We start from the raw sequence: 26,618 nt of genomic DNA on the forward strand, positions 1-26,618 counted from the left end.
TCTTGACTCGATTCTTATTTTAGCTACCTTACTTATTTCAGTTTCTCCTCATTTTTCACCTGAATTATGGTTTATCCCCCTTTGTGCATGTGAGTGTATTCATTCTTCTCCATTTAAAGCAATACTCAGTGACAGTTACTTTTCTAAAAGTCCAAATCTGAGTGTGTCTGAACATACTGTTCCCTCGTGCAGGCCTTGAATAGCTCCACTAGTGCTACAGGGTAAAGCCCAGACTTCTTTTTTATTTTTCTATTTATTTTTTTAATTTATTTTTTCTTTTTTTTCTCTTTTTCTTAAATATAAATTTATTTATTTTAATTGTAGGCTCATTATTTTACAATATTGTGGTGCTATTGACATGAATCCGCCACAGATACACGTGTGTCCCCGTCCTGAACCCCCTCCCCCTCCCTCCCCGTCCCATCCCCTGGGTCATCCCAGTGCGCCAGCCCCGAGCACCCTGTCTCATGCATCGAACCTGGACTGGCGATTTGTTTCACATATGATAATATACATGTTTCAGTGCCATTCTCCCAATCATCCCACCCTCGCCCTCTCCCACAGAGTCCAAAAGACTGTTCTGTACATCTGTGTCTCTTTTGCTGTCTCGCATATAGGGTTATCGTTACCATCTTTATAAATTCCGTATATATGCGTTAGTATACTGTATTGGTGTTTTTCTTTCTGACTGACTTCACTCTGTATAATAGACTCCAGTTTCATCCACCTTATTAGAACTGATTCAAATGAATTCTTTTTAATGGCTGAGTAATATTCCATTGTGTATATGTACCACAGCTTCCTTATCCATTCGTCTGCTGATGGGCATCTAGGTTGCTTCCATGTCCTGGCTATTATAAACAGTGCTGCGATGAACATTGGGGTACACATGTCTCTTTCAATTCTGGTTTCCTTAGTGTGTATGCCCAGAAGTGGGATTGCTGGGTCATATGGCAGTTCTATTTCCAGTTTTTTAAAGAATCTCCACACTGTTCTCCATAGTGGCTGTACTAGTTTGCATTCCCACCAACAGTGTAAGAGGGTTCCCTTTTCTCCACACCCTCTCCAGCATTTATTGCTTGTAGACTTTTGGATAGTAGCCATTCTGACTGGCAGGAAATGGTACCTCATTGTGGTTTTGATTTGCATTTCTCTGATAATGAGTGATGTTGAGCATCTTTTCATGTGTTTGTTAGCCATCTGTATGTCTTTTCTGGAGAAATGTCTGTTTAGTTCTTTGGCCCATTTTTTGATTGAGTCGTTTATTTTTCTGGAATTGAGCTTCAGGAGTTGCTTGTATATTTTTGAGATTAATTGTCAGTTGCTTCATTTGCTATTAATTTCTCCAGTTCTGAAGGCTTTCTTTTCACCTTGCTTACAGTTTCCTTTGTTGTGCATGAGCTTTTAAGTTTAATTAGGTCCCATTTGTTTATTTTTGCTTTTATTTCCAATACCCTGGGAGGTGGGTCATAGAGGATCCTGCTGTGATTTATGTTGGAGAGTGTTTTGCCTATGTTTTCCTCTAGGAGTTTTATAATTTCTGGTCTTACGTTTAGATCTTTAATCCATTTTGAGTTTGTTTTTTTGTATGGTGTTAGAAAGTTTCTAGTTTCATTCTTTTACAAGTGGTTGACCAGTTTTCCCAGAACCACTTGTTAAAGAGATTGTCTTTTCTCCATTGTATATTCTTGCCTCCTTTGTCGAAGATAAGGTGTCCATAGATGCGTGGATTTATCTCAAAGCCTAGAATGGAACTTTTCAACCAAATCTTTGGAAATTTTCTGATGCGCTTTTTATTGTTGGTTTCTAAGTTAATTCCATTACAATTAGAGAATACACTAATGTGGTTTCAGTCCTTTGAAATATATTATAAATTGCCTTATGGCCAGCATATGTTCTTACATGTCACTTGAGAGGATGTATATTCTGCAGTTGTTGTAGAATTCTATAAATATTGATTAGGTCATGTTGTTTCATAGTGTTGCTCAGATCTTCTAATTCTTACTGCTTTTGGAGAGTCTAATTTTATCAGTTTGGGAGAAAGATGTGAATTTGTTCTTTTATTTCTATCAGTTTTGCTTCATGTGTTTTGAATCTGTATCATTAGGAGCTTACGTTTTTATATATTCTTAAGTAATTAGCTCTTATTATGAAGTGTATCTCATCATCTCTGACGTTTCTCTCTGGAAATCTCCTTTGTCTCATATAAGCGTAGCCATTTCATTGTTTTTATGCAACCATGTTGAAAATGTCATTATTTCTCCTTCATCATATGAGAATATTTTGCTTGGTGTAGAGTTCTAGATTGACAGATTTTTGAGTTTTGTTTGCTTGTTTGTTTTACTTTCAGCACTCAGAATATGTTATTTTATTGGTTGTCATTGTTTTTATAGGAAATCAACTAAAATTCTTATGAATGTAATAGCTTTGTTTGTTTTTTGTTTTTGAGTACTAAAGTTCAACAGTTCTGTACTTCTTTGACACATAGTTCAGTTGATAGAATTTGTTGTTGTTTAGTTGCTAAGTCATGTCCAACTCCTTTTGACGCTATAGACTGTAGCCTGCCAGGCTCCTCTGTCCATGGATTTCCCAGGCAAGAATACTGGAGTGGCTCACCATTTGCTTCTACAGGGGATATTCCCAACCCAGGGATTGAATCCACATCTCCTGCATTGGCAGGCAGATTCTTTACCGCTGAGCTACCAGGGAAGCCCTGTTTTTTGACTGCTGTAAGGTTTTTCTCTTCAGTTTTTGCCAGTTTGACTAAAAGTGCCAGATTCACTGATCCTCTTTTTTCCATCTCTCGCTTCAGGTTTGATTTGCTTTTAATTAACTTACATTTGAATTCATTGATCCTTTCTTCTTCTGTGTCCATCCTGCTATTAATCCCATCCAAGGACTTTATTTCAGATAATTTATTTTTCAGAACTAGAATTTCTGTTTCTTTGCTGGAATCCTCTATCTCTTCACTCATTCTGTTCATCTTCTCCTCTGAATTCTTATAACATTTTTATAATTATTTTAAAGTTCTTACACACGGGTCTTTCTTTTGGCTCTTTTTCTTAATTATCAATTATGCTTATTTACTTCTTTGCATGTTTTAGGGTTTGTTTCATACTGGACCTTTTGTATAAAAGAAGTAACCTAGATAATATTTTTCCTTTATTTTTCCCAGATAGGGCATATTCTTTCCTCTCTCAAGCAGCTGGGGTATTTGGCCGATCATTCAAATTTCAATGAGTCAGACTGGGCTGGGTCTGAGCAGCAGTTTTAGTCACTTTACTTCTAGATTTAAATGAAATTATGGAGATTGACCTTTAGCCCAACCCGCAGTTTCCTGTGTTCTGAGGATGAAAGGCTGATTTCTTTGGCTTTTTAAAAATAGCAGCTGGCAGGGACTGGGTTGAAGCTTAAATTAATTTGTTTCACCTCTGGATTGCAGCTGCAGCAGGACCCTGGAATCTAAGGACCACACAAGTTTGGGAGATCTCTCTCCTTTCTAGCTCTGCTTCCTCTGCTGCTTACTCAGCAGAAGTCCCTTGGGTTATAGTTATTAGACCAAGAGATTTATTTTTACATCTGGGCCTCTTCTAGATTTGAATTCATCATACCAGTTCACACTGCCACTGGAAGTTCAGCCTCTTTTTATCTTATCAGCAAAATCTTTCACCTCTGGTAGGCTTGCTTTTCTGCCTACCTGTACGCAGATTAGGCAGTTGATTCAAGATAGAAAGAGGCTGTTTGCTCTCCTTTGAAGAACTCATCCTTCTCTGGAAGTCATTTAGACTTCATTGCTTCTTTGCATCCACTGCTCTTCGATGGCTCTAAAGAAAAGTTTATCTGATGTTTTCTTATCATTTTAATGAGAACTTCTGTTTCATAACCATAACGGAACTCCTCAGAACAGCATTAAGACTCTTTGTCTGCTGCTTCAGTTTTCCTTTTCAACCTCATCTCTTTTATCCTTCCAGTCACACCACACTACCTGCCTTTCATTCTCTTGGCACATTTTTATAACCCTGTACCTTAGCACTTCCCCTTCTTGCCTTGAATAGATTGCTTCTCTTCTTCATTTTACAACTTTGTCCTTTAAGACTCAGCTCACATGACGCCTCTTATGTGCCGCAGATCCTTCTACTATTCTTTCTTCCTGCCTTTGCTCTTGCAGTTATAGTATCATTTATATTATTTACTACTTCTTTTATACTAAAGATTTTTGAAAGGCATTTTGTATCTTGAGCACTTGAGAGTTAGTAGGTGTTCAATAAAACAATTGTTATTAGCAAAAATAAACTTTAGACATAGGAAGAGGAATATTTCTTTGACCAAAAATACTGTGTCCTAATAGGAAGTTCTTGTAGGCAACATTTGAAGTCATTGCCCAGTTCACAGGGATTCTGCCTTATGTGAGAAATGCTCCATTACACAAAGGTGAGCTCCAGTGGCTACCGCAGTACTTTATGATGCTGTCAGTCTGTATTTAGTTCAGGAAAGGGAGCTACTGTAAGTATTATAGGAGTGAGGAGTCTAATACGTTAATTATGGCTTACCAAAATTCCAAAGAATACTCAAACTCCCGCACAATTGCACTCATCTCACATGCTAGTAAAGTGATGCTTAAAATTCTCAAAGCCAGGCTTCAGCAATACGTGAACCGAGAACTTCCAGATGTTCAAGCTGGTTTTCGAAAAGGCAGAGGAACCAGAGATCAAATTGCCAACATCCTCTGGATCATCAAAAAAGCAAGAGAGTTTCAAAAAAACATCTATTTCTGTTTTATTGACTATGCTAAAGCCTTTGACTGTGTGGATCACAATAAACTGTGGAAAATTCTGAGAGATGGGAATACCAGACCACCTGACCTGCCTCTTGAGAAACCTGTATGCAGGTCAGGAAGCAAGAGTTAGAACTGGACATGGAACAGACTGGTTCCAAATAGGAAAAGGAGTACGTCAAGGCTGTATATTGTCACCCTGCTTATTTAACTTATATGCAGAGTACATCATGAGAAATGCTGGGCTGGAGGAACCACAAACTGGAATCAAGATTGCTGGGAGAAATATCAGTAACCTCAGATATGCAGATGACACCACCCTTATGACAGAAAGTGAAGAAGAATTAGAAAGCCTCTTGATGAAAATGAAGGAGGAGAGTGAAAAAGTTGGCTTAAAGCTCAACATTCAGAAAACTAACATCATGGCATCTAGTCCCATCACTTCATGGGAAATAGATGGGGAAACAGTGTCAGACTTTATTTTTCTGGGCTCCAAAATCACTGCAGATGGTGATTGCAGCCATGAAATTAAAAGACGCTTACTCCTTGGAAGGAAAGTTATGACCAACCTAGACAGCATATTAAAAAGCAGAGACATTACTTTGCCAACAAAGGTCTGTCTAGTCAAGGCTATGGTTTTTCCAGTGGTCATGTATGGATGTGAGAGTTGGACTATAAAGAAAAGAATTGATGCTTTTGAACTGTGGTGTTGGAGAAGATTCTTGAGAGTCCTCTGGACTGCAGGGAGATCCAACCAGTGTATCCTAAAGGAGATCAGTCCTGGGTGTTCATTGGAAGGACTGATGTTGAAGCTGAAACTCCAGTACTTCGGCCACCTGATGCGAAGAGCTGACTCATTGGAAAAGACCCTGATGCTGGGAAAGATTGAGGGCAGGAGGAGAAGGGGACGACAGAGGATAAGATGGTTGGATGGCATCACCGACTCGATGGACATGGGTTTGGGTGGACTCCAGGAGTTGGTGATGGACAGGGAGGCCTGGTGTGCTGCAGTTCATGGGGTCACAAAGAGTCGGACACGACTGAGTGACTGAACTGAACTGAAAATCTAGGAGAACTGAGGGTCTGGAAAATTTAAATTATATACTGGACATTTTATTTAAAAGAAGAATAGAGAATGAACTAGATTAAAGCTATCATAGAAAAATCAGGAAAATAGGCATTTATGATTTAAACCTGCAGTGTGTGGAAAGCCAGAGTTTGCAGAGAAGCCCTAGAAACTGCATCTAGCTGTCAAATGGGACCTCCGTAAGAGAGCCTAAGGGAGGGCCTGTGAGGCATGCCACCAAGATGAAGTGGGGACCTTAGAAGAGGTCTGTGGGAGCGCTGCATGTCTTGAGAATAATGGCTTCTGCTTATTTTCCACTTTATAAATCTCATATAAATTTCTCTCATTGGTGGCTATTTACTCCGAACCACACAGGGAAGGGAATTACATCAGACTTAATTTTCTACCCTAGACAGGAATGGTGGTGATACCTATTGACCATGGACAGTCAAGCATAGTTCATCTGTTTGTCAGGCTGACATACATACATACCCATTTTAGCCATATTAATTTCCAAATAAAGATAATGACATTATGCTTCTACCTAATTGATGCAGTGATCCCTTACAAAACTAAAAGCATACTAACCATCTCCCCAAAAGAGGAGCCACCATGTTTCATATTGCACTTTATTCATTTCTGGCTGATACTTACTCCCCCAGCTGAGTCACACTGTCTTTGATATCCTGAACCTAAATATGGAGATATAAAGTCAGCCATAAGTAGCACACCTTTATTAGACAGTATGGGGATGGGAAAGGGAGGAGAAAAAAATCAATCTATTCAGACATATTCATAACAAAGCAAGGAAGAAAATGTACAACACTATTGTAGTCCCCATTTCTGTACCTGTCATGTAGTCATGGACAGTATTTGTAATTTCTTTCTTTCTCTAACTATTTCATATTCCATTTGCCCTCACTAACCATGTTGGTTCTATGATTCTACGCCTGGTGGAGTGACCCAAACCTTCATACTGAAAGGGTGTGTGCCAGTAATGGTCATGCCTATATTGTTTGGCAGTAATTTTCCATTAACTTTCATTGTAAACAAGTGTAACAGAGAATCTCCTGGGTTCTAGGAAATATCTTTCCTTCCTTCGCTGTGTATTTTAAATCCTGTTTCCTGTTGATAATTGAGATTAATCAGCTGAGCTAATACCTTTCTTGTCTCTTGCTGATCATAGATCATCATAACAAATATAATAATAGTGAAAAAAGTAGGGAATACTGTAAGAATTAACAAAATGTTACACACAGACAGGAAATGAACAGATGCTATAGAAAAAATGGTACGGATAGACTTGCTCAGTGCACGGTTACTGCAGGCCTTTAATTTGTAAAAAAAAAAAAAAAAAAAGCAGTGTTTGCAAAGCATCGTAAACTGTAGGTCAATAAGATGAGGTATGCCTGTAAGAATACAACAAAGGTGACAGGATGTATGTGAACACGATTGCATTATGTAAGATTGTTGGGCTGGATTTGCTGAAGTTGCTCCCTCTCTTCCCTCACTCCCATTCTCTCCTTTGCCTGACTTTGAGGAAGCCAGCTGCTGTGCTGGAGAATTTCTTGTGGCAAGGACCTGCATTATAGCCTCTAGGAACTGAGGGTTCCTCCACTGACAGATAGCAACTCAAGTTGACAGTTATATAACTGCAAGGAATTGAATTCTTAAAACAATCCAAGTAAGCTCGAAAGTAGAATCTTCCTCACTGGCCAATATATTGTTGGCAGCTTTGTGAGACGCTGAGCAGAGGGCTTTCAGCTGTGTGTGGACTCGTGACTCCAGAGAAACTCTTAGATAATAAATGTGTGTTCTTTTAAGCTGCTTAGTTTGGGGTAGTACTGCGTTTGAGTTTTCTTGATATTACAGAGAACTAGCTTTTGGTTTTTATCGTTCTCTTTGCTGGTGTCTTCTACTTTTTTGAGCTTGTATTACTATCATCTTCTCTCTTATCTTTATTATTTCCTTATCTTTACTTAGAGCTTATTCTTTTTTTCTAGCTTCCTAAGGTTGAACCTTAGGAATCAATTTTATTTTTTTATTTATTATTTTTTATTGGGGTGTAGTTCTGGAATCAATTATAAGTATTTCATATTTTCTAATAAATACATTTAAAGCTATACATTTCCCTCTAAACTGCTTTATTGTTATATTCCACAAATTTTGATATGTTGTATCTTCTTTGTCATTCAGTTTAAAATTTCTTTTTGATTTTTTCTCGTGTGATTTTTCTAATTTCTCTTGTGATTTTTTTTCTTTGACTCATTAATTATTCAGAAGTGTGTTAATTTCCAGATTGTTTGGGTTTAGATAGTTAATTGATACTGAATTCTTATTTAATTTAGCTATGGTTTTACATAGCATGATTCTGCATGATTTTGGTCCTTTTAAATTTGTTGATAATTGTTTTATAGTCCTGCATCTGTTCTATCTCAGGGAGTGTACAGTGTGCACGTGGTAAGAATGTGTATTCTGCATGTGTTGAATGTAGTGTCCTTTAAGTATCAATTAGAAATTAAATCAAGGTTGTTGATAGTGTTATTCAGAGCCTGTATGACATTACATAGTTTCATTCATACTGGGCAATGTGCCTGCAGAACCTCCAGGAAGAAATAGTAATGCACTGTTGTGTATGCATTGTTATATTTATTGTGATCTGTGATCAATGATATTTGATGTTACTATTGTGATTATTTTGGCACCTCAAGCCATGCCCATTTTAAGACAGTGAACTTAACTGACAAATGTTTTGCGTGTTCTGATTGCTCTACTCACTGGTGATTCCCCCATCTCTCTCCCTCTCTTTGGGCCTCACTATTTCCTGAGACATAGCAATTTTGAAACTAGGCCAATTTATACCCCTACAATGGCCTCTAAGTGTTAGGTGAAAGAAAAAGTTATATACCTCTTCCCTTACATCAGAGCTGGAGATGTTCAGGCTTGGTGAAGAGAGCATGTGGAAAGCTGAGACAGGCCAAAAGCCAGACTTCTTGCGCCTTCAGTTAGCCAAGTTGTGAATGCAAAGGGAAAGCTCTTGAAGGAAATTAAAAGTGCTCCTCCAGTGAACACACAAATGTTAAGAAAGCAAACAGCCCAGGTCTCCCATGTTGCAGATGGGTTCTTTACCAGCTGAGCTACAAGGGAAGCTCAAAATATTCCTTTCCAAATATTACTGCTCATTGACAACGTACTTGGTCACCCAAGAGATCTGATGGGAATGGACAATGAAACTGATGTTGTTTTCATGCCTGCTAACACAGCATTCATTCTGAAGCCCATGGGTCAAGGAATAATTTTGACTTTCAAGTCTTATTTAAGAAATACCTTCATAATACTGTATCTTAGATAGAAGCAATTCCTCTGATGGAAATTAAAAACCTCCTAGAAAGGATTCACCGTTCTAGATGCTGTTAAAAGCATTCATGATTCATGGGAAGAGATAAAAATATCAACATTAACAGGAGTTTAGAAGAAATTGATTCCAACTGTCATAGATGTCTTGAAGGGGTTCAAGACTTCAGTGGAAGGAGTAACTGCAGATGTGGTGGAAACAGCAAGAGAACTAGAATTAGAAATAGAACCTGAGGATGTGACTGAATTGCTGTAACCTCATGATAAAACTTTAATTCATGAGGAGGTTCTTCTTCTGGATGAGCAAGAAAAATGGTTTCTTGAGAATGGAATCTACTACTGGTGAAGATGCTATGAAGATTGTTGAAATGACAACAAAGGATTTAGAATATTGTATAAATTTAGTAGATAAAGCAGCAGTAGAGTTTGAGAGGATTGATTCCAGTTTTGAAAGATGTTCTACTCTGTGGGTAAAGTGCTATCAAACAATATTGTATGCTGACAAATCGTTCATGAAAGAAAGAGTCAGTGCAGCAGACTTCATTATTGTCTTATTCTTAAAAATTGCCATAGCCACCCTAACCTTCAGCCACCACCACCCTGATGGTCAACAGTCATTAGCACTGAGGCAAGACTCTCCACCAGCAGAATGATTATGATTCACTGGATAGTGTCAACATAAATTTTATAGGCACTGGGATACCAAAAAAATCTGTGCGACTAGCTTTGTTGCAATATTTGCTTCATTGTGGTTGTCTAGAACCAAACTCACAGTATCTCCAAGGTGTGCCTGTATTATTTCCTGTTGTTGTTGAATCAATGTAGTGACACTGATAGACATTCAACATTGCTTTTTTCAAATGTTCATTTTTGGGACTTGAAATCTTGAATAAGTATCAGTGGGCTTCATGTGAATTCTTCATATATTTTTCACTTAATACATTTTGCATTTCGACAAGTGACTGCTGCTGTTTTATCGCTAAGTCATGTCCAACTCTTTGCGACCCTGTGGTCTGTAGCCCGCCAGGCTCCTCTGTTTGTGGGATTTCCCAGGCAAGAATACTGAAGTAGGTTGCCATTTCTTTCTCCAGGGGATCTTCCTGACCCAGGGATTGAAAATGCAGCTCATGTTGTATTTCCTGCATCTCAGGTGGATTCTTTACCACTGAGTGAGACGTTCTCCTGAATAGTGATTTGACAGACAAGCGAGCATACAAAGACCTCATCTTGTAGTAAAAGCCTGTTGACCGTGCTTTATCACTGAATGAAGACTGCAGACTACTGCCAGTTCCTTTCTATTTTTCCACCACTTTTCAACCCAGAGATGCTGCTTCTTTCCAAGGAGACAGTAGGAGTACTCAGAAGCCCTGTGCCTGCCCCTCCAAATTATTTCTTCTTCCTCTTTCCTTCTTTCCATGGATAACTTCTATCCTAAATTCTGCCATCATGGATTTAATTTTGCTTGCTTTTAAATTTCATATAAATGAAATCATACTGTTTATTTTGAAGAAAGGTAAAAAGCAGTCTCAGACATCAGAGAACTGATCTGACACAGCAGATCTAGCCCAGGGTTGATGAGAAACTGACTTTCTGTGCTCGCCACTGAAGTACGACGGTCTTCTCCTGGGTGTCAGCGATCTCACCGAGCACCACCAAGACAGGTGTCCTCTTCAACCACAGTGAACTGCGGAGAGGCAAGACCACTTTGTAGTAACAACAAATACCAAATACCTGCCTCTTGCTTCTTAACCAAAAATAGCTTTATTCTTACTTCTAGTGTTCCTTTCTTTTAGATAAGATTTATTAAGATACCCAGTTAGAGAATAATCCCTGCTTGCTGGCAGCCCCCAGTCCAGAGCAAAACCCTGTTTCCTTGGACTCTTCCCCAAATCACCTAACCAAAATGATGAGAGTCCTTTCTTTTTTTTTTTTAATGAGAGTTCTTTCTGATGCTCTTTTCCTGAGACATTCCACATTTCCATGGTGTGTGTGTTCCCTTGCTTAAAAGAGTAATGAATTCAGCATGTTTAACTACAGCTATATTCCTGGTAGTCTTTAGCTAGGGGGTATTGATAGTATTCTTTTGTGTCTGGTTTCTGTCCTTTAACATTTGTGAGTTTTATGTTGTTGCATTTCACAGTAATTCATTTTTGTTTTTTAATGTGATACTATAATTGCACAACTATTTGGACATTTGAGTTGTTTATCATTGTAGGGATGTTTTAATGTTGATACACAATAGCCTTGTACATGTCTTTTGATGAAAATGAGTATGCACTTTTGTCAGGAATGTGCCTGAGAGTTACATTAGGAGTTTCCAAGACAGTAGTCCTAAAATTCTTATGCTTCCAAGTGTAGCTGATTATAGCAAAAAGATGGAAAGTAAAACCTACAAAGGGAAAAGGCACATGGGGGAAAAACTCTGGAGGAAACCAGGTGCTATCTTTCAAATGTCCCTCACAGTGGAGTCACACAGGATTTGCTTCATTCACCCGGCAACATGTGTGACAACACATGTGAATTGTTGCCAACCAGGGAGCTCACCAGAGCTTTTGAATCCAGGGTTTTTTCGGGGATTGGTCATGTAGGCATGTAGACCCCCCAGAGAAAAAACAGATGTTCACCATAAATAAATTACTAACATAAACTAGCTGCTCAAAATGGGACAGGCCGGCCCAAGGCCTCAGACATGCAAAAACATTCCTATAGACAGAACATTCTAGGCTCAGATCCCTGGAGCCAGCCAAGAGCAGTCCTGAAAATAGGCCTTTTTTGGGAATGTGCAACATTTGAGCAAAATAGACCTGCTAAGTTAATCTTTTCCATCACAGAATGAATGTATGGGTCAGAGGGCATTTGAATGTGCAAATTTAGGAGATAATGCTAAGTGACTATATTCTCTCACTAGCAGGTGTGTGAGAATTTCAGTTGTTCTACATCATCAATATTAGAGTCAATCTTGTAAAATTTTAGTCTTTCTTATAGGAGTGTAGTGGTTACGCTCATTATGGTAACTCATTATGGTTAAAATGAGTATTCCTTAATAACTAAAGAGAGCAAACCCTTTTCCATGCTATTTGCCACTGAACTATGTTATGAAATGCTTTTTCAAGTCTCTTACCCAATTTTCTACGAAATAATTTGCTTTTTCCTTAACAATTTTTAGAAATTCTCTGTGTATTTTGATGTGTGATGTTTTTTTTTTTTTTGATGTGTGATGTTTTTATGTATCTCACATATGTTCTCACACTTTGCTTTGCCTTTTCTCTCCGTTAAGGCTGTCTTTTTAAGAATAGAAATTCCTGGGACTTCATGGTAGTCCAGTGGTTTAGGTTGTTACCTAATATTGAGCAGATTTCCCTGTGCTATATTACAGTAGGTTAATTTTAAATGTAGCAGTGTGTACATGTCAATCCCAAACTCCCTAACTATCCTTCCTCCCATAAACATGAATTCATTCTGAAAGTCTGTGAGTCTATTTCTGTTTTGTAAGCAAGTTCATTTGTAACATTTCTTTTTCTATTCTGCTTATACACGGTATCATACGATATTTCTCTTTCTCTGACTTATTTCACTCAGTATGACAATCTCTCAGTCCATCCATGTTGCTGCAGGTGGCATTATTTCATTCTTTTTAATGGTTGATTCTTGAATTCATTTATTTCCAAAAGTAGAATTGAATAGAATAAGTTAACAGTATTCTATAACGTAATGGCATATGTAGCCCTGAAGGTTCAGTAGGTTCCAATCAGGGAGGGCCCAATGGATTTGCTTCTTCTGCTTCTCTGCTTAATCTGTACTGTAAGTTGGCCTCGGAAACTATTCTCGGTCCATCATCTGTAAAAATGGAGACCACTATGAAGGAATCTCTTCATTTATTTCTTTTTTTGTCCAACTGTCCATTCATCCCTGCATCCAGGATATACAGATAATTAAGAATCTGTCCCTCTCCTTAAGAAGTATGCTAGAAGTAGATGTGTAACTAACTGTAGTTCAACATGATAACTGCCATATATTTAAGGCACTTGGGATGCTATGTGGACACAGAACTGGCTCTACTGGATTGTCATATTTAAAGGATAAGTTAAAAGTTCCTAGTTTGAGAAAAGAAGGAAAAAGCTCCCCGGTGAAAGGAAATTGATGAAATTATTATTGACTGTACCTGTGTGTATTAACTGTCCTTCAGTGTTACTGAAAATTACGTTCAACACGTTTACCTTTGAATAGAGATGTATTCTTGCCTGGTAAGTATCCCATAGTAAACTGATACAGTTTATTAATCATCCTGCTTGTTTAACTTTTCTCCCCTGGAAATCAACGCCCTGATGCTAAATTTGCTATATTTATACTGCTTTCTTTAGAGGTTTCTATGTCACATTTACTACACATTCCCAATTCAATTTATATTCCAATCCATCTTGTCCAACTTCATCCAAAAGTCAGTACATTTTTTTTAAAAAACATTTTTGGAGAAGCAGATAATGCTTATGAACTGATTAATATATTTCTTCTTGATATAGGGAATGTATTAATAACACTTGTCCATTGTTTCTAACACAAGATTGTTGAATGCTGCAGAAACCCAGTCTGAGATTTGCAAAGCTGCCAGAATATTTTTAAGACAAATGAGAACATGTAAACATGCATGTTATCAGCTGTTTCATGTTTGTGTTTTAGCGATAATGAGTCTTTAGTGGGCCAGAAGAGCCCAGTGGGATTAAAGATGTAAATTTCAAAATCTATATTCCTTTCTGTATTATCATATCTGGCTGGAGTTGTGTGTTCTCTGCATGTGAAACTATCATTGTTTCTCGAGGGGAAATGCTTTTTATATTACTAAAAATAGTGAATTGCATAAGAAAATAAATAGCAGGCCATGCATGGACCAATGATGAAAGTTTGTTATGAACTAAGAAGTGATCCAATTCTGTGCACTTGAGCAGTCTTGGAAAGAGGATGGAAAGAAGGAAGAAGGCAGAAAGGAGGAATAAATTAGATTTGAACTTACAGTGAAATTTGAATTCATAACCAGGGGTTATAAGACTAATCTTTTAACCCTTGGAATGTGTGTGTATGTGTATACATATGTGTGTATACATGCACACACTTTGAAGAAAACAGTGAACAGAAGCAGCACTTTAAAACCTGCAGTGCACATAGTATGGTCATTAGTATGTGTTTCTGGACGTTGTTTAAAATTTCCTTATTTTGAAAGAATGTTTTGAGTTAAGTCTGTGTTCATCTTGAGTACCCAAGCCAGAAGAAACAGACTTTTGTGACCTAATCTCAGAAATAACATTCCATCACTTTTGCCATATTCTAGTTGTTAGAATCTAGTCACTAGATCCAACTCACACTTAAGGGCATTACACAGGTCATAAATACCAGACACAGGGATCATCAGGGAAGGTGGCCACAGACACTTTTAGCATGAAAATAATTTAGCAACAGTTTCATATTCTCCGTAAGATCAAGCCAGTTCAGAATTAGGCCTCATGACATGTCTGCCACCTTTTCCTGTAAATTGTAGATGGCTGACTGTCTACAGTCCTTGGGGAACCCATCATTCTAGAAAGTCAGGTTTCTGGGTAGATTTGTCTCGTTTAGGACCAAAACTTAATATTTTGATGTAGAATTACTCTGCATTTTGATGATGTATCTCTTTATCTTCTTAAATAAATTATTGATTGTAATTTGAATTTTTATTTCATCCAAAGGAAATTAGTGTATGTGTTAGTAAGAGAAACTGCCCATCCTCTCTTTATATAGGCTATAGAACTGTGGGTCCCTTTCTTAAAGAACTCAAGGCTTCCTATCTGCCTTTTATAATTTCTGTGTCTTCCTTTGTTTCATTTGTCACTTCTCAGTTATCAGTACTTGCCCATTACCTTCTTGTTTGCTATAGGTTGAAACCAGATAACTTAGAATGGTTAAAAATGTATGTTAAGGAAAAGGGACCTAAAAGACTCTATTAAATAGAAGACTCGATCTGCAGTCTGCAGGTGTGTTAATAACATCCATTTTAGCTCCATGGAGACTTTTGTTTACGTCTTAATTGTAAACTATTACTATAGGTGCCCATTGTAGCAGGTGAAGTGGTATTGGGCATGGCTGGTCAGCTTCTAATTAATCTTGTAAGAAAATGGAAAGTGGCCTGAGGACAAATAACAAGAAGATGCATTGCTTGCTTCAGTCAGTATTCAGAACTTCTTCTTTCTTGGGTTTTTGAAGCTTCACAGGCAGCTTAGATAAATTCTCTTCCCTTGTCTAGCTCTGTATTCTAATTTACAACTGAAGGCTTTGCTTATGATGGAGTTAATTATACCTCACTCCGGTGGCTCAGAGGATAAAGCGTCTGCCTGCAATGCGGGAGACCTGGGTTCGATCCCTGGGTTGGGAAGATCCCCTGGAGAAGGAAATGGCAACCCACTCCAGTATTCTTGCCTGGAGAATCCCATGGACAGAGGAGCCTGGCAGGCTACAGTCCACGGGGTCGCAAAGAGTCAGACACAACTGAGCGACTTCACTTCACTTCCACAAATTTGAATCTGACATTAGTCAGAGTCACTTGACTTCTAGATACCACTTTTAAAAATTTTCCTTCTCTGTCATTGGTGGCCTCTTCTCAGTCTTCTTTGCCGGTTCTTCCTCTTCTTCCCGCCCTCTTAATGTTGGAATACCTGCATGTCTCAGTCTTAAGTCCTGTGTTCCCCCTCTCTACCCTGAGCACCTAGGTCATCTCATCAGGTATCAAGTTTTAAATACCATCTATAAGTTGATGATTCTCAATTTTATATTTCCCAGCCCAGACCTCTTCCATGAATCCTAGATTTTTATTTCTGACTACATGACATTTTCATGTATTGTCCAGTAGACATCTCAAGTTTAACATTTCCAAATTGAACCCCTGAAAATCTGTTATATCCCAGAACCTCTCCTGACTGAGTTGATGGCAAGTTCATATTTCCAGTTGGTAATTGCTTAAGCCAAAAACTTTGGAGTCATCCTTGACTCCCCTCTGCTCTTTCACATTCCACATCTAGTCTATTAGGAAATCTAGATATAATTGGGGGGGGGGGTGCGGAAATCCACAAAGGTACTGCTTTGCACCACCTCCACCACCACCTCCCTATCCTGTCTAGATCACTGCTGTTGCTCCACACTCTGTCCTTGATCCTCTGCAGACTAAACAGAGCAATTAGGGTAACCCTTTTAAAATGGAAGTTCAATCGTGGTACTTAGTAACTTTCCATTTTACTACACTGGACAAATTAATGTCTGTGCCTCAGTTACTTCATCTGTAAAAAGAGAATAATACCTCCCTCAGAGGATTGTGGGATTCGATAAGGGGAAACATGAAATGCATACTCAGCACCAACCTGATGCAGAGAAAGTCAAATTTAGCTGCTGTTACTGTTGTGCACCCTCTAAATCAGAAGCCTGCTTTTGTTTCCTTGTTTTGCAGAGCTTGAGGTGGGAGGGTTCTCTAGGAACGTTTAGATTCTGAGTACCTAGCTCATTTCTGTCTAGTAAAATCCTCAGTTCATTAGTACCAGAGGATAGGACGTCCAGAAACACTATTCCTTTAGCCAGAGGAAATTCCATTTCTAACTTCACTGTTTTTATAAGTGATTCTGTACTTGGTTTCCTGCACAAAATAGAAATTGCTTGGTCAGTAGAAAGTTCCTAACTTCTGTCAGTACCATAGTTCCTAACTTTTGAAGCATTTTTTTTCCCTAAAGGATAATGAGAAGAGACAGCTTCCCACTTATTTGTTGATTGAGCCTTTTGTTTGATGTCTTATCCTGACCCCTTTTTGTTTTTTTAATTAAATTTGTGATATCACATATTCAGAGTTTGGATGTTTTTTTTTCCCCCTTCATAGAAGCCTTACCTCTCTGAGACTATTGATTCCTGGAAGACACTTATAATATTTAGTGTTCCCACTCATATTTTCTGTTATGTCTTGCTGGTTTTTACAACAAACCTAAAAGAGAAGGAAGAATTTAACGATAAGAGTTTTCTAATAGTAATAAGATGCAGAGAGCATAGTCTAAAGGGAGAGTGCTGAGCTGGGGCCCTCTGAGCCGCATTCTGCCACCGACTAGCCATTTGACGCTGTGGGCTTGTGTTGCACCTTCTACTTGAATTCTAGTAGAAGAGGCTGAGAGAGAGGAGACTCGGTTCATGAGAGGAGGTGAGGAATATAAGAAAAGTCGGTTAGGGACCAAACCCGCTAACAGTGGAAGGGGTGCTGGGTCAAACATACTGGTTCTGGTTCATAAAGGAGCCAGGGTGCAGGACCCTAGGCCTGAGCAGCTTATGCCCAGGGCTTAGAGAGTGGGGCTTTGGATCAGTTCCCTGAATAGAGGGAGAAGGAAACACTTGAGAATCTGGTAAAAAGCAAAAACAAAAAGCTTATTCTGATGGCTTGAGCCCCTGTTTTGATATAGTGTCTGCTTGCCCCACAGATAGTAGACAGAAGCACCGTGGAAGTCAGTATTAGCATGATATAGACACTTCTATGTCAGAAAGCTGGAGCAGTAATACAATGTTATATGTCAGTTGTATCTCAGTAAAACTAGGGGGAAATGAAGGAAACTGGAACAATCTCTGGACTCTGAGGCTGGGGTAAAGCAAAGAGGATTCTTACATGCAGATTCTTTGGAGAGCAGTTAGACCAGCTCTCCAGTGACCTGGGACTGTTTGAAGATATGAAAGAGATCTCAAAAGGGGGCAGCTTTTGAGACCCTCCTAGCAGCTGCACTGTTATTATCTTGCACCCCCACCTGTTTCCAGTGTGATGCATTGCTAAAGAAATATCAAGTCTCTTCTCTGTGCTTTAATTTAGGCTTCCTAGGACTATAGCAGAGACCCTGAAGAATAGACTAGGTTTTAGAAATTGCAGAGAAAGAGACAGGAAGAAAATACATTCTCTGAGTCTCGGAAGGAATACTGCTGCTTTTAGAAATGAAAGTCATCTTATACCCCAGTGAAATCCTTTAAGTTAGTAGGCTTTAGTATTCACCATTAAGAAGATTGTTCTGTGCTCCGAGGGGCTACTCACTGACTCTTCTCAGTAACAATCCATAGCTTCTTTCTGTAGTTTCTCAACAGTTATCAAAGCTGTTGCTGATGGAATCCTTCTTCACTTGATTACCATGAATAGTTCCCAGTTTTTTGCTGTTGTTGACAGTGTTGAAAGAGACATCTTTGTACTTAAATAGTGTGTGTGTGAAAGAGCAATCCTAGTAAATTCTTAAGCTACTGGCTTAATTTGTTCAGTTTTTTTTTAATTGAAGTATAGCATACATACAGAAAAGTATACAAACCACAGGTCAGTTAATATTCACAAAATGCACACATGTTTATAATCACCACCCATATCAAGACAGAAAATCACCAGTACCCTACTAGCTAATCTCATCCTTCTTCCCAAGCCCTGCCCTGCCACTGCACTCCTCCCCACAGTAAACACTATGGTATATCATTATATATATAAACATTTATTTATTCATTCTAACTGCACTGCTCTGCAGGGCCACCTTTGTCATAAACCAGTTATCTGTAAATGAGGGTCTGTTTCTGGACTCTTCATTCTGTTTCATTAATATATTTGTCTGTCTTTGTGCCAAAACCTTACCATCTTGATTATAGCTGTATCTTTTGTATGTATATGTTTTTTGTATGTTTTGTTGTTGTTCAGTTGCTAAGTTGTGTCTAACTCTTTGCAACCCCATGGACTGCAGCACACCAGGCTTCCCTGTCCTCCACTATCTCCTGGAGTTTGCTCAAGTTTATGTCTGTTGAGTTGGTGATGCTATCTAACCTTCTCATCTCTGCCTCCCTCTTCTTTTGCCTTCAGTCTCTCCCAGCATCAGGGTCTTTTCCAATGAGTCAACTCTTTGCATCAGGTGGCCAGTGTATTGGAGCTTCAGTTTCAGCAATAGTCCTTCCACTGAATATTCAGAGTTGATTTCCTTTAGGATTGACTGGTTTGATCTCCTTGCAGTCCAAGGGACTCTCAAGAGTCTTCTTCAGTACCACAATTCAAAAACATCAATTCTTTAGCACTCAGCCTTTTTATGGTACAACTCTCACATCCCTGCATGACTACTAGAAAAACCATAGTTTTGACTATGTCTTTGCTTTTTAATATGCTGTCTGGTTTGTCATAGCTTTCCTTCCAAGAAGCAAATGTCCTCTAATTTCATGGCTGCAGTCACCATCCGCAGTGATTTTGGAGCCCAAGAAAAGAAAAAATTTTACTGCTTCTGCTTTTTCTACTTTCCCTGCTTCTTTTGTATGTTTAATGTAACTTAATTATAGCTGAATAATAATGTCTTAATATATTTTAGAATAAGTCCTTTCACCTTGTTCTTTTTAAGATTACCTTGATAATTTTTGGCCCTATGCATTTCCACAAAACTTTTATAATCAGCTTGAAATTACCCCTCCCTCTTCCCCAAAAAAGCATGCTAGAGTTTTTGTTGGAAATCCTGTGAGGAGAATGAACAGCTTTATTATATTGAATGTTACAATCCCTGAAAGTGATGTGTCTATCTGGTCTTTGATTTCTCTCAATAATATTTTATGGTTTTCTGTGTAAAGATCCTACACATCTTTTTAAAAACTATTCCCTAATTATTGCTGCTTTTAGAAACATAACTTTACATATTGAAAAGTGCAAGTTTTTAATTATAAGATTTCATGAGGTTAAAAGTATACATCATTTTAAGAACCACCTGACATTCAAATTACTATGGGAATATTGGGTACATTAAGAAAAGTAAAGCTGCAGATTTCAGAAGGAAATCAGGAGGAGCCTGTTCCTAAATTGTGTGAATTCGTTGTTGGATGCTGGAGAGAGATGGCCAAGGGCTTACTTTCTCAGCTATTAATAAAATAATTGGAACTTGGAATATTAGGATGCTTTTCTTTCTTCTTCAGAGACTCTAAGCCTTCTCCCAGGCAGCCCACATTTGGGAGCACCTAGGCAAGAGTAGAGCAGGTGGGGTCAGTGTGAATAGAAATTTCACTCAGTCCTCAACTCGGGGTGCTCTTGAACGGACAGACTTCCTTCCTATTCCAAAACTCACCAAGAATGAAGCAGTGAACCCACCCAGCATCAGGCAATGCAAGCTTCCCAAAGCGATGATGACAGTGCCGCGTTCCTTAAACTTATACTTGGCTTTTATTTTTTTTGTAGGTCTACAAAGGAGAATTTCAGCTACCTGAATTTCTTAAAGAAAAACCTCAGGTACTGTATCTGCTTCCTCCTCTTGGTGTAATAATAAATGGGGTCTTGCATTGAAGTCATCCTCTCAATGAGATAACGATATGCGCTGGGGGTAGAAAGACTGGCTTCTGGTAATTGTTGATTTTAACAATCAGTTAACATAGTCTCAATTTCAGAGGGCTCAGTGTCTTCCAAAGCTAGGGAAATATTTTATTGATAACTAAAATCTGATTGCTTGAGGTCACTCAAAACCGCATAGTATTCCACAAATGAGGAACCTGCCTTGGTGAATCTGCTCCAGGCTTCTGATACCTTACTTGAAATAATAATGTACAGCCACCCTTTGTTCATACTACATGTACATCCATTGCCTTTTAGTTTTTCTCATTTGGAGCCTAAAAGACTTATGAATACCTTGTACATACAACTACCAAGTTCACCAAGCTGGGAATGGGTGATGTGAGTTTGAAGCTTATAACTTTTACTTTTAAAAAAAATTAATTAAAGCAGATCCAGAGGTCTCCTTGTCGTGTTACACTATCACTTACTTGGATTCCAATATTGTTTCTTGAGCTGAAGAGGAATAGGTGATGTTATGGCCAACAGATGTAGAGTAGCCCAGAGTGTCCCGCAAGAGCACATCTCCTACCATTTCTGTGTAGTCGTAGGAAGAAGTCAGTGACTATTGCCTGAGCCGAGAGAAGACGTCCCTGTCCAGCATGGTGATAATACGTGTCACTTCCAGGTTGCGCTAACAGCAATTAGCTTGTTAATAGGAAATGAGGACCCAGCACTGAATTCAGTCGCTAGAAGTGTTCCAGATGTGGGTTGTTGAGGGGAACCTCACAGACTGTATGAAGTCATGTTGCCTGAAGCAAGACTAGAGTAAACAGGCTTTTCTCTAAGAGTAGCTGTATCTCAACCAAGGTTGGAAACTCTGTCTTCTCAGATCCTTTTCTTAAAACAACCATTAATAATTGATACATATTACTTGAGTATTTTAAATTACTTTCATGGTATATGCTTATTAACATATTTAATTTTAATCTGTCCATCCATTCATTTCATTTATTCAACAACTGTCTACTGAATTACTTTTATGTGTGAGAAATTGGAATGTGTCCTCAAGAGTCAGAGGGATAAGAGATCTTCTCAAGGGGACTCCTGGTCTGCCCAAAGATTTTGATCAACTTTTGCAAACAAAGAGGCACAGGGGCCCTGAGCCTTGGCTGGGCAAGATGTACCTGAAACTTGGATGAATTCATGAACAAGTGGTCACTTACAGGCTGTGGCAGCTGGAGCCAGAGAATAATCTAAGAGGCAGTCTTAAAGAAATGTCCAATCCAAAAGCTGTTTTGCATAATAAATCTGAAGGAGTCAAGAAAGGGACTTTGAGACTGAAATTAAAGGGACACCCCTAATTCACAGCATACATAAAAATCCTTTCCAGGTTGATTATAGAACTCAATGTGAAAGGCAAAATAATAAAGTGTTTAGGAGGCAATAGAGAATATCTTTATGACCTTAAGAGGGAAAGATTTCTTAAACATTATAAAGAATACTAATCATTCATTTTAAAATGGATAAACTGGACTACATTAAAATTGAGAATGTTTACTTATTAGAAAGCATCATATAAAAAAGTACACCTTAAGCAGGAGAAAATTTTGAAACAAAAGATTCATCAGTATAGAGAATTTCTATAATAAATATAGGAAAAAATAACAAAAAATAGAGCAAACGGCTTAATATAGTCACTTCAAGGCCCCTGTTCAGGTTAATTTCATTTAATGCATCACATACATACTTAGAAAAGAGCCTATAAAAGGCTTTGATTTAACTCCTAATAAAGAGAAAACTGAAGCCCACAGAACCCTCACGTTTGATCTTTAGTTAGAATTATCACAGAACTCAAGAAAGCACTGTACTTAAGATTACAGTTTTGGGAATTCCCTGGCAGTCCAGTGGTTAGGACTCAACAATTCCACTGCCAGGGACCTGGGTTCAATCCCTGGTCTGGGAACTAAGATTACACAAGCCTTGCAGTGGGGAAAAACAACAATAACAAAATAAGATTATAGTTTTACTATAAAGGAAACAGGTCAAGACAAACCAAATGAAGAAACACATAAGACAAGGTCTGGGAGAGTCTCAGACTCAGAGCTTCTGTGCCCTTCTCCAAGGTATCTAGGTAGTTTTCCCTCACAGCACATCCATGTGTTCACCAACCAGGATGCTCCACTGAACTTCAGCAACCAGAGTTTTTATTGAAGTCTAATTATGTAGGCATGATTGATTGACTCACTGTCATAGAATTGAACTCAATCCCAAAGTCCCCTACCCAGAAGCTGGGCTGGGTCAGGGCCCCAGCCCTCAAATCACAGGTTGGTCTTCCTTGTGATCAGCCCTCATGCTGAGTCATCTTATCTCTTAGCAGACACTCAAGTATAATCTAAGGGGCTCATAAATAACAGACATTCATGTTACCTGGAAAATTCCCAGGATTTAGTCTCCCTACTAGGAACCAGAGACAAAAGCCAGTCTTCTTTACTGTCAGCAGTAGCAGACAGAATTCATTGGGAAGTCTAATCAGAGCCTGCAAGCTACATCTGATATTTCAGCAAGTGCAGTCACCTCTCATGCTGACCGACTGAAAAACATCTTTTGCTTCCTTCCACAGTCTGAGCAAGTGGAGTAGCAGAGCCAGGAACCTCTTACATACATGAGGTGAGGTTGGGGACACTGCTGGCCTGGACTTTTGGGTTTCACTCTCGTAGGAGGCATTGCAGTGGGGTGGGGAGCACAGCTCTGGAGTCAGTTCACCTGGATTGGAATCTTGACTGTGTATGGCAGTGAGCAGATTACTTAACTTCTCTGTGTCTTAGTTTCTTCATCTGTAAAGTGAGGACAATGTAAATAAGAGATTGGTAGAATGAACCGTAATAATGTCTGCCAGAAGCGGACACACAGTAAGCACTCAGTGTTAGTTGTTATTTCCAGTATGAGGAGGGGTGTTAAATGGTAAAATATTTTAGCTGAAAGAAACACCCTCAATCACCTGTTTGCTGATAAGGAAACTGATCCTAGAGAGAGCAGATTATAGGTCAAGGTCACATCACAGGTCGGAAGAACCCAATGGTAATGAGCACTGTCTTCTGACATCCAGCCAGGGATTCTTTCACCACCCATGCTGCTTCCTCTGTGTGTGACGTGTGCCAACAGTTTTGCGCTAATATTTTGGGGGAGTTGCTTGGTTGGTTTTTCAAGTCTGCCCTTGCTGATGTTAATGCATTATGATGTTGTATGTTTGTAAGCCACGTTGTCTTGTAGTTAAGGGCTACAGTGTGGGGCAGGCCTTCTTGGCCCCCTTTCTATCTGAGTGATCATCAGGTACATGTCACGGATGCCAGTGGCAAAGCTGGTTCTGAACCTAGACCTCCTGACATGGCTGTTCAGACCTCACACCACTCTCCCAGATTTTAAGATTCCATTTTGGTCTGAATAATGTGGTTATGCTGTAGACCAGGGGTCCCCAACCTCTGGGATCTAATGCCTGATGATCTGAGATGGAGCTGATGCAATAATAATAGAAATGAAGTACCCAATAAATGTAATGCGCTTGAATCATCTAGAAACCATCCCCCCACCCCTGGTCCATTGATAAATTGTCTTCCATGAAACCGGTCCCTTGTTTGCTTGTCGAGGTCCCTGGTGCCAATGGTTGGGGACCATTACAATCATTTGGAACTTGAAAAGCTTTCATTAAAATCTGCCATAGTAAAAAAAACAAAAAAAAAAAATTAAAAAAAAAAAAAATCTGCCATAGTTGTGTTTGCTATTCTATTTTTTACTTTATATAATAGCCATGTATTGACTGTACCATACCAGGCATGAAGTACCAAGCATCACATATATATAGTATATAAATAATATATGATAAATGATATATTTAAGATCTATGAATTATTCATATATATATATTATAGATATATATATATACACATACACATATATGAATGATTTCATTCAAGTTGCAAACCAGTCTGGCAAGTAGGTGGTATTTTTTCTGTTCTACTGATGAGAAAACTGAGATTGAAAATTCAGTCTGAATAAGAGAGTTTTATGACGTGCTATGTATTAATAGATTACAGATAGAAAAAAGCATACTGATGGAAAAAAGTGAATACTGCTCTACCATGTCAAAATTATTGACGATAGTGAATTAATACTATTCAGAGGTTTTAGGATTTATGATTGTCTTTTGCTAAGGAGCGAATCCTAAATGTAGACTTAAACTCAGTGGGCATGCAGGTATAACAGCAGTTATCAGGCCTTGTATAATTTTGTTTATTCAAAATATTTTCAAAAGTATAGATGAGACCCTTCTCTGGTGGTCCAGTGGCTAAGACTCCATGCTCCCAACACAGGGGGCCCAGGTTCGATCCCTGGTCAGGGAACTAGATCCCGCATGCTGCCACTGAGTTCGAAAGTTCAAATGCTACAACTAAAGATCCCACATGCAACAACTAAGACCCAGTGCAGCCAAAAAAAAAAAAAGTACAGATGAATTCCTTCCTGGAGACATTCATACAGGGATGCATTATCGACCAGCTGCTTTACAGGACAGATGACTCCAGCTTTGAGTTGCCACCACAGCAGCGATGCAGCCTCATTTGCTTGTCGAGGCCTGTAGTGGCCCCCGCGCGATGAGAGAACTCAGGAGAAGCTAGGAAGACACCAAGGCACCTCAAGACAAATCATAGTCTTTTGTCTTGTATTTGGGATCCCTTTAGTGTATGAACAGCAGTCACTGTATTTCCTAAAGCTTCCTTTAAAGAACCTCAGTATCCATCTTTTGATATTAAACAGTCAGCATTCGACCCCTGGACATTTGACATTGCTGTCAAGTGCCCCCAGAGTTGCTTCAATTGCAGACCACAGTTGCAGTCATTTGGAAGTGGGCAGGAGCAGCCCTTGGTTTGGCTTCCATCCTTTTGTTTTGCATATCAAAGCTCCTGGCAGGCATCTAAAAGCATCCCAAACTGAGAGAGAGTGCCTCTCCGCTAGCCCTTCTGAAGCAGCTGTTCTCCTAATGGTCCATCCCCCTGCTTGCCTCCCCTGCTCTGCTGGGCTCACAGCTGGAAAGGAAGTGGTGTCGTGCAGGGAAGAACAAAGTGACTACACACCTCTAATGCATTCTGTTTGTCTGCCCTAGGGAAGACTGCTGCCTTTTTGGCCACAGAGAAATTTCTAGGACTGGCTGTCCCCTGCTGAGATCAGTGGAGTGTATGTACCATGCCTACATCTCCTGCTTATTTGCCAGTCTCCTTCCTCTGAGAGGGTGGGATGTCAGCACACGTTGGGACCCTCTTGAGTGACCTGCTTCCCATGTACAGCGCTCTCGATCCTAATTACGTGCACAGCCCTGCGGAGAAGGAACCCAGCGGGGATGTGTGCTTTCTGTTAAAACTGCTCTGGCCTTCACCTTTTCTTACCAGATTCCAAACTTTGTTTTCAAGGGGAGGGTTTTAAAATGGGATCCTGTAAGCAAAATTGGGCAGTTTCATCTTGGACTAGGTTGTCTGTACATGTTCTAATGTTTTGTAGAACACTTGTACCTGTTGAAATGTTTGATGTGGATAATGTTAAATATCTTAATTATTTAAATAATTCATTGTATTGTTTCTGAGAAGTTGAGGAATTACCACATACATTTACAACTTGATGACTTTTGTATTTTATTTTTCAAAATAAAAGCTTTAAATGTGAAGCACTCTGCTAGTTTACATGTTTTCATTGCCGTGATTTTAGAGAAGCAATAAGACATATCAGATGATGATCTAATAAACCAGAGTTTCTTCAGTTGCTGTATTTCAGATATTCTCAGTGGAGTTTTTGCTGTAATTTATTTCAGAGAGACCCACTACCATCCTTTTGTCTCAGAATCCTGTTCTTTGTTTCCTTCTCAATTGTCTGGTCTCCATAAACTCTTAATTTCAGAGAGACTTCCCCTGATGCCCTTTCTGCCAACCTCATTCACAATATCATCTTATCACACTTTGAAGTTTTTAATGTTTCTTGACTTCTTAAATTGTCTGTCTCTTACATTAGATGGTAAGATCCTAGAAGGCAGAGATGTGTCTTTTTGTGTCCATTTTTGTACCCCTGACACCTAGCAAAATGTC

The 26,618-nt window shown here is 39.0% G+C and overlaps 1 protein-coding gene across 2 annotated transcripts in view; it reads left to right on the top strand.

The window, feature by feature from the left end:
* TPST1 (tyrosylprotein sulfotransferase 1) overlaps window positions 1–26,206 on the top strand; it is a 102,095-nt gene extending 75,889 nt beyond the window's left edge. For both annotated transcript variants that reach the window (XM_043455803.1, XM_043455802.1), the window contains 3 exons: window positions 20,404–20,454; window positions 23,114–23,160; window positions 25,649–26,206. In XM_043455803.1, coding sequence (XP_043311738.1) covers window positions 20,404–20,454; window positions 23,114–23,131 — 69 coding nt within the window. In that variant the 3' untranslated portion in view covers window positions 23,132–23,160; window positions 25,649–26,206. The remainder of the gene's footprint in view (window positions 1–20,403; window positions 20,455–23,113; window positions 23,161–25,648) is intronic.
* The last annotated feature ends 412 nt before the right edge of the window (window positions 26,207–26,618 follow it).

The sequence above is a fragment of the Cervus canadensis genome, chromosome 32 (genome assembly GCF_019320065.1).
Source record: "Cervus canadensis isolate Bull #8, Minnesota chromosome 32, ASM1932006v1, whole genome shotgun sequence".
Taxonomy (NCBI): domain Eukaryota; kingdom Metazoa; phylum Chordata; class Mammalia; order Artiodactyla; family Cervidae; genus Cervus; species Cervus canadensis.